Here is a 14,868-nt window from a genome sequence, read left to right on the forward strand (position 1 = left end):
GTCTTCATTTCAAAACCCTGGGGTTGGTTTCTGTTGTCTCTGCTGTGGGCGTGGGTGTGGGCGGTGGAGTTCCCCCACCTGGCAGACCTGTGGGGGGAAGTGGGGAAGGGGCCGGGCGTGGGGCTGGGGAAGGGGCCAGTGTTCTTCCTCAGTCCGCCGGGGCTGCAGCTGAGCAGGCCGAGGGTGACAGCATCAGGCCTCCAAGCCTGAGGCGGAGTTTGCCTGGGCGCAGGTGGGCTTCCCAGCCGGCCCCTGCCCCTTCTGTAACACAGAGGTGGGAGGCGCTGCCTGTGAATCCCTCTCAACACCCACTCCTCTGTCTCCTTTAAAATTTGTATTTATCTATTTTATCTGAGACAGGGGGTGCCGGTGCTGTGGCGTAGCAGGTAATCAGCAGCCTCACGCCACATGGGCTTTGGTTTGAGTCCAGGCTGCTCCACTTCTGGTCCAGCTGCCTGCGAATGGCGTGGGAGAAGCAGTGGAACATGGCCCCTGTTCAGGCCCCTGCCACCCACGTGGGAGACCTGGATGAAGCTCTGGGCTCCTGCCTTTGGCTTGTCTCAGTCCCCGCAACGGCCGCCTGGGAAGTGAACCAAAGGGTGGAAGATCTCTCTCAACTCTTGACTTTAAAATAAATATTTAAAGAGAGAGAGAGAGAGAGAGAGATCCTCCAAGCAGTGGCTCACAGCCAGGCCACCCTGGGGCCCAGAACTCTATCCAGGTCTCAAGGACTTGACCCGGCTCCTGCTGCTCCAGGCAGAACCCCGGGCACTCCAGTATGGACTGCAGCACCTCCGGGACGTCACATCCTCAATCCACCCGCTCTGGCTGGCATGGAGCCCAATCCTAAGGGCTAGCGTCTGACCTGTGACCCCAGACAAGGTGCCAATCAAAGACTGAGTGGCCGGCGCCGCGGCTCACTAGGCTAATCCTCCAACTAGCGGCGCCGGCACACCGGGTTCTAGTCCCGGTTGGGGCGCCGGATTCTGTCCCGGTTGCCCCTCTTCCAGGCCAGCTCTCTGCTGTGGCCCGGGAGTGCAGTGGAGGATGGCCCAGGTGCTTGGGCCCTGCACCCCATGGGAGACCAGGAAAAGCACCTGGCTCCTGGCTCCTGCCATCGGATCAGTGCGGTGCGCTGGCCGCAGCGCGCCGGCTGCAGCGGCCATTGGAGGGTGAACCAACGGCAAAGGAAGACCTTTCTCTCTGTCTCTCTCTCTCTCACTGTCCACTCTGCCTGTCAAAAAAAAAAAAAAAAAAAAAAAAAAAAGACTGAGTGACAGCTGGAGCACCTGACCCAGGGTGGCCAATGAGAGCCCACTATGGCCCAAGGCTGCAAAAACCTGGAAATTCACAGGCCATCTCCAGAGGACCCGGCGGGGTGAGCCTGGCGCTGCGGCTCTCTGCTGCCTTCATGGGGAGACCCGCGTGGGAAGGAAGCCGGCTCAGAGGACATGAAACCCGGTTCCTGTCACTCCGGGCAGATAACCTCCTCATGCTACGAGAAGTCCTCCATAGCCCTTCCTCGTGCGCGTGGTGACAACCAGACCCCTCCTCTGCCGCCGAGGCCTGCGGGCCCAGCCTCTGCCGTGCACCCGGACCTCTGGTCTCTGCTGGTCATTAACATTCCTGGAATTGTTCTGCCTTATTCCCAGGCTGTGTGTGTGTGTGTGTGTGTGCGTGCGCGCACGCGCGTGTGCTTGGGATGGGGCTTTGCAGAGCATCCCAGGGGCTGCACTAACTGGGGGGGGGGGGGCAGGGTCTCCTCTCTGCCTCTCCTGGCTGCAGCTTCCGGCCCGTGCAGATCGCGGGAGGCAGCAGGCGATGGCTGAAGTCCACCGAGTCCCCACCACCCACGGAGAGAGACCTGGGTTGAGTTTCTGACTCCAGCCTTCGGCCCAGCCGCAGCCCCAGCCCTTAGCAGCAGGTAAGGGGTAAGCAGCAGATGGGACGTGAGGAGGAAGGGGCTGCCCCACCCCCTCCGGAGAGAGAGAAAGAACAGCTGTGCCCTTACCTGCCCGCAGCACTCTCTGTAAGCTTGGGCGATGACCGCAGCCCTGGAGAGCAAGGGGGGGGGCCCTCAGTGGGGAGTGGGGATGGGGGCTCCTACCCCACCTCCCCCCCCCCACTCACTTGCAGTGCAGCCCTCCCCCGGGAGGCAGATCCGGGACGTGCTCCGAGGCCAGGGTCCTAAACACCGCGTTGAGGGTGGGGGGCTCCCGGGCAGAGGCACACAGCTCTGAGAAGAAGGCGCAGGTTATGGGAGGGACCCCGCTTCCCGACCTCCGCTCCCCGCGGGACTCCGGGGACCCCGCCCACCTGCGACTCTGTGGCCCAGCGCCGCATCCAGTGCCCGCTCCCTCCTGACCGCCTCCTCAGAAGGCCCGGGGGCTCCCGGGAAGCAGACCAGGATGCAGGTCATGTTGTCCAGGCTGCCCTGGACAGAGAGGAGGAAAGGGGGCCCCGTGGGAGCGAGCTGGAGGCCGAGCCTCCCCACTACCCGGGAGCTCAACACTGTCCCGCCCATCTAGGGGCCCTCACCCTCAAAACCCAGCCCTTAGGCCACACCCCTCCCCATCCAAACCCCGCCCCAACTGAGGTCACCACGCCCCTTTGAGATTCTGCACACTGTGAGCTGGCTGCCCTAGTCACACCTCCCAACGTGCCCGCCCCTTCCATGAAACCACGCCCCTCACCCCAAAGCCCCACCCCCTTACCTATCTAGCGCTACTGTTCTCCCCCTGGGTCTCAGACCCCCGGCAATCCACGCCCCCTCGCTGAACCCCACGCCCTCCCTGTCTGGCTGTATTCTCGCCTCTTGGCCTTCGAATGCACCACACATCCTGATCCCGGGACCTTGCACAGACACGTGTCCAACAGCTGGGCGCACAGAAGCTCCGGGGCCAGGCCCAGGCAGAGGCGCGAAGCCACCAGCTCCGCCAGGGCCGCTCCGGACAGGGCGTCCCACACGCCGTCCGAGGCCAGGAGCACGAACTCATCTTCAGCGCGGCGTGCCAGCGCGGTCACCTCGGGCTCCGCAGACACGAGCTGCTGCTCTGGGGGCCTCCCCGGCACCTGCTTGAAGGCAAAGTCCCCCAGCGCTCGCGACACGGCAAGGGAGCCCTCGACGCGCCGGAGGCGGATGGTGCCGCCAGCGTCGTGGATGCGCTCGCGTTCCCGCGGCCGCAGCGGCCGGTGGTCCTCCGTGCGGAAGGCCACGGCGCCGGCGCGGCTCAGCACGGCGCGCGAGTCCCCGCAGTGCGCCAGGTACAGGAAGCGCGGGGAGACGAGCAGCGCCACGGCCGTGGAGCCGCCAGGGTCGCCGCGGGGCCAGAGCGCACGCAGTCGCGCGTCGGCGCTCAGGAAGGCCTGGCGCAGCGCCCCGCGGACGCCCTCGGGTTCGCAGGGCGCGGGGCCCAGCGCCTGGAGCGCGTGGCTCATCAGGTGGCGCGCGCAGAAGCGGGCAGCTCGCGCCCCGCCGTGGCCGTCGAAGACCGCGAAGAAAGCCCAGCCGGAGGGCAGCCCGGGTAACTCGAGCCGCGCGCAGTGCGCGTCCTCCATGCGCGCGCGCCAGCCCTGCACAGCGCTGGCCCCGAAGCGCAGGCCCCACGCTGCCGCCGCACCCCCGTGCGGCCACTGGACGCATCGCGGCGCGGTCAGGAGAGGCGGCGGCCCGCCGGGGACCCGGCTCCCCGCCGCCGCCTCCTCTTCCTCCCTCTCCTCTTCCTCCTCTTCCTTGCCGGCCGGCCAGAGGAGACGGCCCAGCAGGCGGGCAAGGGCCGCCATCCTGGGGCCGCGGGATCAAGAAAGCTCCACACTCGGCTGCCCGCCTCCCCCATTAATCCCCTCCGCGGTGAGATTGTAAGCCCACTAAATCCCCTTCCTGTCCCTTGACCTGCGAGGGAGTAGGGTCACTGGCAGGAATCGCACTGCTGAGTCCCGCGTGTCCTGCACCCTCGCAGCCAGGGATGGGACCTGGGCCAGGGCGCATTTGTAACAGTAGCAAATCAGTCACCCATTCCCAAGCTCAACACCGCCCATTTACAGAAGGGGAAACTGAGTCACAGAGGAAGTAATCGGTGTCCCAGGGCATTGCTGACTCCAGAATCCGATGTCACAGTCTTGGCTTCAGGTCCCAGCCCCAACCTCAAAACCTTCACATATAGAACTTTCCACGGCTCGACCGCTGCCCTTCCCCCACTGCGCCCTGGCCACCAGGTGCCTTCTCATCCAGGTCCTGCCCACCCACTCAAGCCCACCATTTCCGCCGCCTGGGCATTGCCCGTAGCTTCCCCCTCTTAACTCCGGGACTTGTCCCAAACCCTGGCTTCTGGAAACCCTGGCTTCTGCGCCCCCTCCCCAGCCCGGTCCCTCTCGTTCCCCCCAGGCCACGCCTCTAGGGCTTCGGCCACGCCCAGTTGTTAGAATAATTCTAAATTGTTCAACTCCTCGGCACTCCAAAGCTTCCTCCCCATCCCTCCCCACTCGCCCTCTGTGATCTGGGCTTGGGCTGGAGCTCAGAGCTTTAGAACATTTCCAGTCCCTCTCAGTGGATCCTAGCTCTGCTCCTACCCGGCCTGACACCCGCGCCCCCATCCTCTCCTGGACTCCTAGGAGGCACCATTCTCTCCTGGGGCCCCTCGCCTCGCCTCAGGCCCCACCCCTTCCCTAAAGGCCCCGCCCCACCTGTCTAGACCCCGCCCCTCGGGCGGCCTCCCGCTGTATCCCTGCCCCGACGGCCGCCTCCTAGCTCCGCCCCTCGCCGGCGTTGCCCCGCCCCCGCGCGCCCTGCGTCCCGCCCCGGCCCCGCCCCCGGCCCCGCGCTGCAGTGCCTTCCCCGCCGCGGCCCCGCCCGCCCCCGCCGAGCCGAGCAGAGGGCGGCGGCGGCGGCTCGCGCGGCCCGGGAGGAGGCGACGAGGATGGCGGCGGCATCGTGGGCGCGGCGGAGATGAGCGCCAGAGGCCCCGGGCCCAGGGCGGCGCGGCCGGAGTGGGCGGGGGTCCCGATGCAGGCCCGAGGGGGGCCATGGGGCAGGTCCTGCCGGTCTTCGCCCACTGCAGTGAGTAGAGAGGGAGGCTCGGGCCTGGTGTGGGGCCCTGAGGCCCGAGTGGGGTCCCTCCGGGGTATCCCCTCCGCGCCTCGCCGCGGGAGAGCCGAGGGGGGGGAGGAGGCAGAGGAGACAAAGGAAGCTCTCCCCTCCCCCCGCTCTCTGGCGGCCACGGGGCAGCCTGACCAGGAGGACCCTGGTGGATGGGGCAGAGGTGGGGGGCGCGCTGGGCGCTGGGATGTGTCGTCTGGCCCCTCCCCAGGACGGGGACGCGCGCGGGAGCTGTCCCTTGGCCCTGGTGCTGGCCGCAGCTGGCGGGGAAGGGGTTGAATGGAGGGGTAGAGGCAGGACAGAGAGGAGGGGTCTGACTCCCCATCACCCGTCTATACATCGTTTTCTGCCCAAGAGGAAGCGCCGACCTCACCCACACTGTCCAAGCCCCTGTCCCTGGTAAACAGCCATTCCTGGGTCGAGGCCAGGACCCGCGGGTCTGTAGCAGGCTCTGCCGCTGGTCAGTAGTAACCCTGGAGAACGAGGACCCACGCCGCTCCCGGCCTGCGGTTTCCTGGCGAGGAAGCGGAGATGGGGCCGAGGGCCGTGGGGTTTGAAGCAGCGTCCAGCCTGTCCCCGGGGCACAGCCGCAGGCCAGCCCGGAGCGCCCAGGGTGGTCCTCCAGGTCCTGCTCCCTGGGCCCAGGGCTCCTGTGTCTGCTGTTCCCTGGCCACACCTGCTCTCTCACAGCTGGGCTTTCAGCAGCCTCTGATCTAGATACTGGCACATTCCAGTCTTCGGATGCCGTGGTTCCAAGCATCTGTGATTTCGGCATTTTGGGGTACCCTCCCCACACTTTCAGATCTTGTTCTTACCTTGGATTAGGGAGGGAAGCCCTGCTGAACTGCCCCTCCCCTCACTCCTCCCATCTCCCACCCCTCCATCCCTCTGTCATCAGACAAGCCCAGCACGGCGCCCACCCCAGGGCCTTTGCACTGGCTCCCCTCCCTGTCCAGCTTCCCTGGATGTCAGCCTGGCTCCCTCACTTCCTTCAGCTCTCTGCTCACCTGGCAACTTATCACAGAAGGCTTCTGGCTCTTGCAGTCTCTTCCCTGACCCGGTATTGTGCATGTATTTATTTATAAGGCAGAGTAAGAGAGAGAGGAGGAAAGAGAGAGAGAGAGAGAGAGAGGTCCTCCATTCACTAATTCACTCCCCAAATGGCTGCAATAGCCCAGACTGAGCCAGGCCAAAGCCAGGAGCCAGGAGCTTCTTCCGGGTCTCCCACGTGGGTGCAGGGGCCCAAGGACGTGGGCCATCTTCTGCTGCTTTCCCAGGCCACAGCAGAGAGCTGGATCGGAAGTGGAGCAGCCGGGACTCCAAACAGCGCCCACATGGGATGCTGGCCCTGCGGACGGTGGCTTAACCCGCCGCACCACAAAGGCAGCCCCATACGTATCTGTGTATTGTCTGCCTTCCTCGTAGAGCGTAAACCACAGGAGGGCAGGTGTTTCGTCCGTTTGGTTCATAACTGTGTCGCCAGGGCCTACCGGTAGCAGGTGCTCAGAGAGAGGCCGCTGAAAGCATGCTCAGGCTCTATGATTTCCGGATTTGAACGTTAGTGCTTGGAGCTGCTGCCGGATGCCAGGGTTGTAGGCTGCCTGCTGCGTGTCCGGGGTGGGGGTGGGGGGGCCACGAATCTGGGCCGTCTAAGATTCCAGAGCGGGCACACATCTGCGATCCGGACGGTCTAAACTCCTAAGAGCCTCCCACTCTTCTTCTCCCAGAAGAAGCTCCGTCTACAGCCTCGTCGACCCCGGACTCCACGGAAGGTAAGCGGAGCGGGAGGAGGAGAGGGTGCGGCCGGCGGGAGCCCGCGCGGGTCACGGCCTCCCCCGGGTCACGGCCTCCCTCCGCCCCCGCAGGAGGAAAGGACGACTCGGATTTCCGCGAGCTGCACACAGCCCGGGAATTCTCGGAAGACGACGAGGAGGAGACCACTTCGCAGGACTGGGGCACCCCCCGGGAGCTGACCTTTTCCTACATCGCCTTCGACGGCGCCGTGGGCTCCGGGGGCCGCAGGGACTCGGCTGCCCGCCGCCCCCGGCCCCAGGGCCGCTCCGTCTCGGAACCGCGAGACCCGCCCCCTCAGCCGGACCTGGGCGACAGCCTGGAAAGCATCCCCAGCCTCAGCCAGTCCCCGGAGCCCGGACGCCGCGCGGACCCCGGCCCCGCGCCCCCCGCCGACCACCCGCTGGAGGACCTGAGGCTCCGGCTGGACCAGCTGGGCTGGGCTGCGCGGGAAGCGGGATCCGGGGAGGACTCCGCCACCAGCAGCTCCACCCCGCTGGAAGACGAGGAACCCGACGGCTTGGAGGCGGGAGGACCCGGGGCAGGTGAGATGTCCGAGGGGCGAGGGGCGGGTGGTCTCCTCTCCGGGCAGCTCCGAGGAGGAAGCTCATGGCCTTGTCTCTCCACCGCGTCAGAACTGGACCCGCGACTCGGACTGGCTCAGCCCTCACCGCCAAAAGTCTTGACCCCTCAGCCCAGCCCGGGCCCTGGGACTCCCCAGGCCGGTACCCCGTCTCCACCCCGATCCCAAGATTCGAACTCTGGGCCTGATGAGCCCTCGCTGGCCGAGGAGGAAGAGCCGAGGGGGCGACTGGAGCGGGAGCCAATCACAGCACAGTGCCTCGATAGCACGGACCAATCACAGTTCACTTTGGAGCCACACCTTCTCGGTAAGTGAAGTGTTTGAAGACGTTCTGTTGGACGGCAGCCGGTCGTGGGGAAGGAACGCATTGCTATTGGCTGAACATAATCAGCTCCGCCCCCTTAAAAAACATTTCCCATTATCTCCGATTACCATTGGCTCTTTCTCTAAAGTTCCCCGCCCACTGGAGAAGTCTGTCTTCCTTCAAGCATTAGGATTGGCTAACAGCCAGTCCGCCTTTGGCGAGCTCCCCCTAGAGGCTAGTTGTGGAACTGCCCTCTCCTGGACGTGGTCCTGGCACCAGCGAACTATGCCATTTAAAAGCCCTTCTCGGATCACACCTGTTGGCCAGTTGTAAACAGACCCAGCCTTGCTTTGAAACAGGCTCCGCCTCCAGGAACGGCCGCCACTTGGTTATAGACCTCACTCCTTTTGGCTGTCTACAAAGAGAGTCCCAATTTGGGGACTGACCCCACCTCTAGGGATGGCCATTGGCCGGGCGCTCGGGGGCCCCGCCCCGCTGCTCCCTCCCTCCGGGTTCCGCCGAAGGGGCGAAATCCCGGGAAAGCAGCGCTGTCCGCAGCCTCTCACTCGGAGCCCAGATGGGGAGCAAAGGTGGGCTTGCGGGGCGGGCCGGGCCGGGGCTGGGGCACAGCGGAAACGGGTCTCCACTGGCCCTTGCGCCCCTCAAACCTGGGGGTGTATTCCCTGTCGGTGGCAGGTTCCCCAGTGCTGCAGGCAGGGGCTTGGGGGTGCTGAGGGGACATCTGGCGAGGGCGTGGAGGGAGCATGGGTCCCCTGTTCCCCCGGAGCCAGGGCTTTAGGGTCCCGGAGCAGGGACGGCCCCTCCCCCAGCCTCAAGCCCAGGCTGGAGCTGTCACTCAGGGGCTGGATGCGCCAGCACAGCTGCTCGCAGGCCCCCTCCCCCCAGCGTGCCTAAACTTAGACCCCGCCTTAGGCGACCCGGCCCCTCCCCCACCCGCTGGCGCCCGCCGCGGGGAGCCCGCCCCGGGAGGGAGGGGGTGCCCTACTTGGAGTAGGGGCAGGCTGTGTGGAGGGGCATGCAGAGGGGAGGGGGTTCAGCCTCTGAGGGGCGCCCTCCGGATGGGTCCGTTTGGTGGGAGTGAGACCGGGAGGGTGGCGTGGATCTGGAAGGGACCCGAGCTACCCCTGGAGCGATCTGGGGGGTTTGTTGAAGCTTTGGGGTATGGCGCCCGCCAGCCAGAGCTCAGATCGGGTTTAGGAAGTGAGGGTGTCAGACAGGGGTCGGGTGGGATTTTGAGTGAGGACTTACAGGGCAGTGTGGCGTTGTTAACACGCGTCGGACTTGGGAAATGTGTTGGGGGAGGGTGTCACGGAGGTTTCGCTTGACACCGGGCAGGTGGGCAAACGTTTAGAAGAAGGAGGCGGCCGGTTGCTGGGCAGGACGCTGGTGTTGCTAAGTCAATGGGAAATTAACAAAATGTGTGCCATTAAAAACCCAAAACCCGCTCACCCGGAGGTGAGAAGCTGCAGGAGGGGCACTGTTTGGGGAGAGGGCGTAGGGAATGCAGCCAGGAGGGCCAGCAGTGGTAAAGTGACCATCAACATCACCAACAAGGCTAAGGCGACGTGGCACAGCCGCGCGATGGAGTATCACGCAGCTCTTAAACGGAGCGGCCGCCAAGGGCAGTCCCAGTTGGCCGGGAGGGAGCTGTAAGTGGAGCGAGGGATGCGGGTGTGGGTGCACACAGGGGGCTTCAACAAGCTTGTGCAAAATGGAATGAAAGATACGTTTATCCAAAGCGTTTTATGCAAAAAGATACGTTATACAAAAAAGATTCTGCAATGCACATGCAGTTTTCCCTCATATGCTTTGTGAAGACCCCCTGTGCACCTGCGTATAAATGGACACGTGTGTGACCTGTAACACGTGTGATCTGTGGCATACATGATACAATGACATGCTTAGAATGTATGTATGTGACATATAACGTGGATTCCGTTTCTTCACTGAGGACCAGGGAGCACATGTGTGTTACCTGTGTGTCCACACGGAATCGCGCGGGGGCTGGGACGCGGGAGCCCCGCCTGACGCCCGCCCCTCCCCCACAGTGGCGGACCTGTTGTACTGGAAGGACGCGAGGACGTCGGGCGTGGTCTTCACGGGCCTCATGGTCTCCCTCCTCTGCCTCCTGCACTTTAGCGTCGTGTCCGTGGCCGCCCACGGGGCTCTGCTCCTGCTCTGCGGCACCATCTCTCTCAGGGTTTATCGCAAAGTGCTGCAGGCAGTCCACCGCGGCGACGGAGCCAACCCCTTCCAGTGAGGACCCCCGGCCCCCGCCCCCCACCCTTGCCCCCGACTTTAAACCAGGTCTGACCTCTGACCCTGGCCCTCTCCGTTTCGTGTGTAGCCCAGTCTTAACTCTGGGTTCCCCCAGCCCCCACTTCTCGCCCTGGTTGCAGCCACACACACACACCCGGTCTGGGCCCCACGGCCCCCGGGTCACCCCACACGCCCGTGTCCCCGCAGGGCCTACCTGGATGTGGACTTGACCCTGACACGGGAGCAGACCGAGCGTCTGTCCCAGCAGATGGCCTCCCACGTGGTCTCCACGGCCACGCAGCTGCGGCATTTCTTCCTGGTCGAAGACCTAGTGGATTCCCTCAAGGTGCCCCGCCCCTCCTGCATGCCCAGGCTCCCCTCTGTGCCCTGGGGGGGGGCGTGGCTGGGTCAGCTCCTGGCTGACCCTGCCCCTCCCCCCAGCTGGCCCTCCTCTTCTACATCCTGACCTTCGTGGGCGCCGTCTTCAATGGTTTAACTCTTCTCATTCTGGGTGAGCGGGGAAGGCGGCGGGGGCAAGTGGGCAGGCGGTGGGGGGCTCTGGTGAGGGGCAGGGCTCCGGGCGGACCTGACCGTCGAGAGCCCTGAGCCCCCGTCTGTCCCCGCAGGAGTGATCGCTTTGTTCACCGTGCCCCTGCTCTACCGGCAGCACCAGGTGAGTGGCCAGCACGGTGGTCCGGCCGCCTCCCTTCTAGAACCGGGTCCCACCGGCACGGGTTCTGGCTGCTGCCCCTCCTCAGTGCAGCGAGACCGGACTAAGATGTCTCAACAGCCAGAGAGCAGCGTTTTGATTGCTGTGCCCGGATAGAACCAGGACGTGGCTGCCGTGCTCTGACCCACGCCTGAGAACTAGCCGCCGCGTACACCTGATGCTGGACCCCCGGCCCAGCGGCCATGTCCAGTGCAGAGAGGGAGGGACAGCCCCTGGCACACCTGGAGGCTGAACGGCGCTGACGCCAGCCCACATCGGGTGCCCCAAGTAACAGCATCTTCCCCCGATGGCAGCAGGCCCGGCAGGCACACGCGCCAGCTGGAGACAGACGCTGGCGGGGTCCTGGCTCCTGCCGGTCAGAGCGGGTGGGATGACTGTCCGCCGGGCACACTGGCCTCCAGCCCATCGGGATGACCTGGCTGCTGACCGGGGGACACCCTCCGCCAGACCTGGTCCCAGCCGACGCCCTCACTGCCCGGACAACCGAGACTGACCGAGCGCCAGCACTGGGGACTAAGCGAGTGACTTAAGTGACTCCACGTGGGGACTGGCTGCCGTCACCTGACCCCAGCACAGACACACATGCACTCAGACACACACACAGATACACTCACACCCAGCAGACATGTGCACTCACAGTCACACACACACACACCCAGCAGACATGTGCACTCACAGACACACACACACACCCAGCACACACGTGCACTCACACACACAGATACACTCACACCCAGCAGACACGTGCACTCACATACAGCCACACACACTCACACCCAGCACACACATTCACAGACACACACACAGATACACTCACACCCAGCACACACATGCACTCACATACAGTCACACTCACACTCACACCCAGCACACATGTGCACTCACAGTCACACACACACTCACACCCAGCATACACGTGCACTCACAGACACACACACTCACACCCAGCACACACGTGCACTCACAGACACACACACAGATACACTCACACCCAGCACACACGTGCACTCACATACAGTCACACACACTCACACCCAGCACACCGTGCACTCACATACACACACCCCCACTCACACCCAGCACACACGTGCACTCACAGTCACACACACTCACACCCAGCACACACGTGCACTCACATACAGACACACACTCACACCCAGCACAGACACACGTGCACTAAGTCACACACGCATACAAAGACATACACACATTCACACTTAAACACATACACACATTTACACTAACACAGACACACACACTTAAACACATGCACACTAACACATACACTTACACATTCATACGTGCACATATTTGCACTAACACACACTTATACTTACACACACTAACGTATATTCATACATACACACTTAACATACACACCTGCACTAACACACTCATACTTGCACACATACACTAACACACATATACTCACATGCATACACAAAAAGACAGGCATACACACACTAACACACACGAACACATACACTTACACATTCATACGTGCACACATTTGCACTAACACACACTTAGACTTACACAATACACTAACACATATACTCACACACGTAACACACATTTACACTAACACACTCATACTTGCACACATATGCTAACACATATACTCGCATACGTACACAAAGACAAACACACATATACATGTGCACATACACTAACACACTGACACAGACATCCGCACACACACACACGCACACAGACACACTGACTGCAGGTTCCATCTGCCCAGGACGCAGACTCCTGGGCGGGCACTCCTGGGTCTCCTTGAGGTCACACGCAGCGCAGGGCATGGTCCAGCCGGCCGACCCGAGAGGAGCTGGTGGTTCTCGAGGGCCCCCACTCCTGGCTTGGGGGCCGGGGAGCCGCCCCCCGGAGACTAAGGAGAACCCCTCCGATCGCCTCTTTCCCCCAGGCCCAGATTGACCAGTACGTGGGGCTGGTGACCAATCAGTTGAGCACCATCAAAGCTAAGTAAGGCCCTGGGGAACCAGGGATGGGAGCGGGGCGGGGGGCTTGGGGCGTCCTTTTACCCTGCGGGCGGGTCCCCAGACCTCCCCGGGAAGGGTGGCGTCGGGCGCGCGGGGCCGGCCTCGGGCTCAGCCGTGCCGCCGTCGGCCCTTCCCTTGCCTCCCGGTCGCCCGCCCCTCACCCCACGCGTTTCTCCTCCAGGATCCGAGCTAAGATCCCAGGGACCGGAGCCCTCGCCTCAGCAGCCGCCGCAGTCTCCGGATCCAAAGCCAAAGCCGAATGAGAGGGGTGTCTCTGCGCGCGGGACGCCTGCCCCCATCCCCAGAGCAGCCCTCGTCCCCTTCCATCTCCATCCTCACCCCTTCTGCCCGAGCTGCTTCTCCGGTGGGGGTCAGGATCATGCCCACCAGGGAATCCGCAACTTGCCTGAGCGGCCAGGACTACATTTCCCAAGAGGCTCTGCTCTAGGAGTCCAGGAAAGGCGAGGCACCGTTGGCCGCGGGGCCTGCTGGGACTTGTAGTTGGGTAGTCTGGGCATCGCCCTGCACTTCCGCGACCCGCCGCCGGAGGCGCCGTGAGGGATTGGTGTCTCCCGGACGCCACTGGCCCCAAGGTTGGGGCTTTGCATGGGGCGCAGGGGAGCTGAGCTTGGAGTTAACGCTGTAATAAAGACTCCTGTGGAAAACCCAAGGGCTCCTGTGCTTTCCGGCGCCTCCAGTTTTCATCTTCCTGCGCTGCGCTCCGGGAGCACCGCCCCCACCTCGGCAGAAGCAGCCCGGGTACTGTCTATTTGCATTATAGGAGATGGTTGAGGGATAGAAGCCGAGAGACCACCCACTCCACGGCTAGCCAGGCATTGGCAGCCACTGTCCATACCTGTGCCCAAGGCAGGCATCACTAATGGATGCCCTGGCTGTGCAGCGACTCAGAGCACAGCACTATCCCCCAAACATAGCCAACCCTTCCTCGTCATTGCAATTCGGGGACAGCTCCACTGCCCACGTTGTCACCAGGCCAGGCACCCAGGCGTGACCCTGGGAGTCCTGTCCCCTGCTTCCCACAATCATGGAATCTCTGTCCTAGGTACTTTCTGAACACCTGCCCGCCTCTGGCCAGCTCAGTTGCCTCCTGGCTGGCTGGGCTCCAGGTTCCCGAGCTTTGCCGGAGAAGAAGGAGGCAGAGTGACACCGAGGTGTAAAGGTCCCTCTTGTTTGGCCCCGGGCTCCACCGCCTCCTGCCGTGTGGCTGCTTCGGTCTCCCCAGGTACAGGGCTGTCACCATCGCTGTGCCCTGCACCCCTGCACAGAACAAATGCCCAGGACACAGGTGTGGATCCTTCTGACACTGCTTCCCAAAGCCCTGCACACCGTGTGTTCTGCTTACCTAATTTTTTTTCTTGAGATTTATTTACTCAAAAGTCAGAGTTACACAGGAGAAGCAGAGAGAGAGAGAGAGAGAGAGAGAGAGAGAGAGAGAGAGAGAGAGGTCTCCCATCCGCTGGTTCACTTCCCAATTGGCCAGAACAGCCAGAACTGAGCTGATCTGAAGCCAGGAGCCAGGAGCTTCTTCCAGGTCTCCCACGTGGGTGCAGGGGCCCAAGCACTTGGACCATCTTCTACTGCTTTCCCAGGCCACAGCAGAGAGCTGGATCAGAAGAGGAGCAGCCTGAACTAGAACTGGCGCCCATATCGGATGCCAGCACTGCAGGTCAGGACATTAACCCATTGCACCACAGCACTGGCCCCATAAAATCTCTTTTTTAAAAGGATGCCTGGATTAGATCAGTATTCCTGGTCACCAGGAATAGAAGATGATGGCAAAAATAAACACAAAAATACTAACATCTGAAAGGTTCCGGCATCATCTAACATAGTGGGTGGGCCCCAGCCAGGGCTCTAGGAAGACAGATACAATGTTCCGACAGATACAATGTTTCGAGGCACGGTTACAGCCCCAGGGTCCGAACACAGGGAGCCGAGGAGGGCAGCTCTCTAACCCAAACAGGGCTTAGCAGAGGCGCCTGGAGTAGGGATTTTTCATGCAGGGGAAGATTTCCTAAGGATGCTTTTATCCACGTTTTCCTAAGACCAAGTGTCTGCTCA

General features: G+C 62.9%; 2 protein-coding genes across 4 annotated transcripts; one reads left to right on the plus strand and one right to left on the minus strand.

The window, feature by feature from the left end:
- Positions 1-44: 44 nt before the first annotated feature.
- On the minus strand, positions 45-3,783 carry PPM1N (protein phosphatase, Mg2+/Mn2+ dependent 1N (putative)). The gene is made up of 5 exons (XM_070062085.2): positions 2,854-3,783; positions 2,317-2,434; positions 2,131-2,236; positions 2,012-2,054; positions 45-261 (listed from the first exon to the last, which is right to left on the minus strand). Exons 1-5 carry the CDS (start codon positions 3,781-3,783, stop codon positions 193-195), a joined length of 1,266 nt encoding a protein of 421 aa, XP_069918186.2. The 3' UTR covers positions 45-192.
- Positions 3,784-4,856: 1,073 nt separating this feature from the next.
- Positions 4,857-13,451, plus strand: RTN2 (reticulon 2). Of its 3 annotated transcripts, none has more exons than XM_070062086.2 (10): positions 4,857-5,056; positions 6,823-6,867; positions 6,961-7,431; positions 7,522-7,776; positions 9,843-10,050; positions 10,261-10,399; positions 10,495-10,564; positions 10,680-10,726; positions 12,711-12,769; positions 12,968-13,451. In XM_070062086.2, the coding sequence occupies exons 1-10, from the start codon at positions 5,023-5,025 to the stop codon at positions 13,047-13,049; spliced, it is 1,410 nt and encodes a 469-aa protein (XP_069918187.1). In that variant the 5' UTR covers positions 4,857-5,022; the 3' UTR covers positions 13,050-13,451. The 3 variants fall into 3 exon arrangements, with proteins under 3 accessions (XP_069918187.1, XP_069918188.1, XP_069918189.1); XM_070062087.2 differs by having other exon boundaries at positions 4,860-5,056; positions 6,826-6,867; XM_070062088.2 differs by lacking the exons at positions 4,857-5,056; positions 6,823-6,867; positions 6,961-7,431; positions 7,522-7,776 and adding an exon at positions 8,291-8,363.
- Positions 13,452-14,868: the final 1,417 nt, after the last annotated feature.

The sequence above is a fragment of the Oryctolagus cuniculus genome, chromosome 18, assembly GCF_051225735.1.
Source record: "Oryctolagus cuniculus isolate XC-2025 breed Fujian yellow rabbit chromosome 18, ASM5122573v1, whole genome shotgun sequence".
NCBI lineage: Eukaryota > Metazoa > Chordata > Mammalia > Lagomorpha > Leporidae > Oryctolagus > Oryctolagus cuniculus.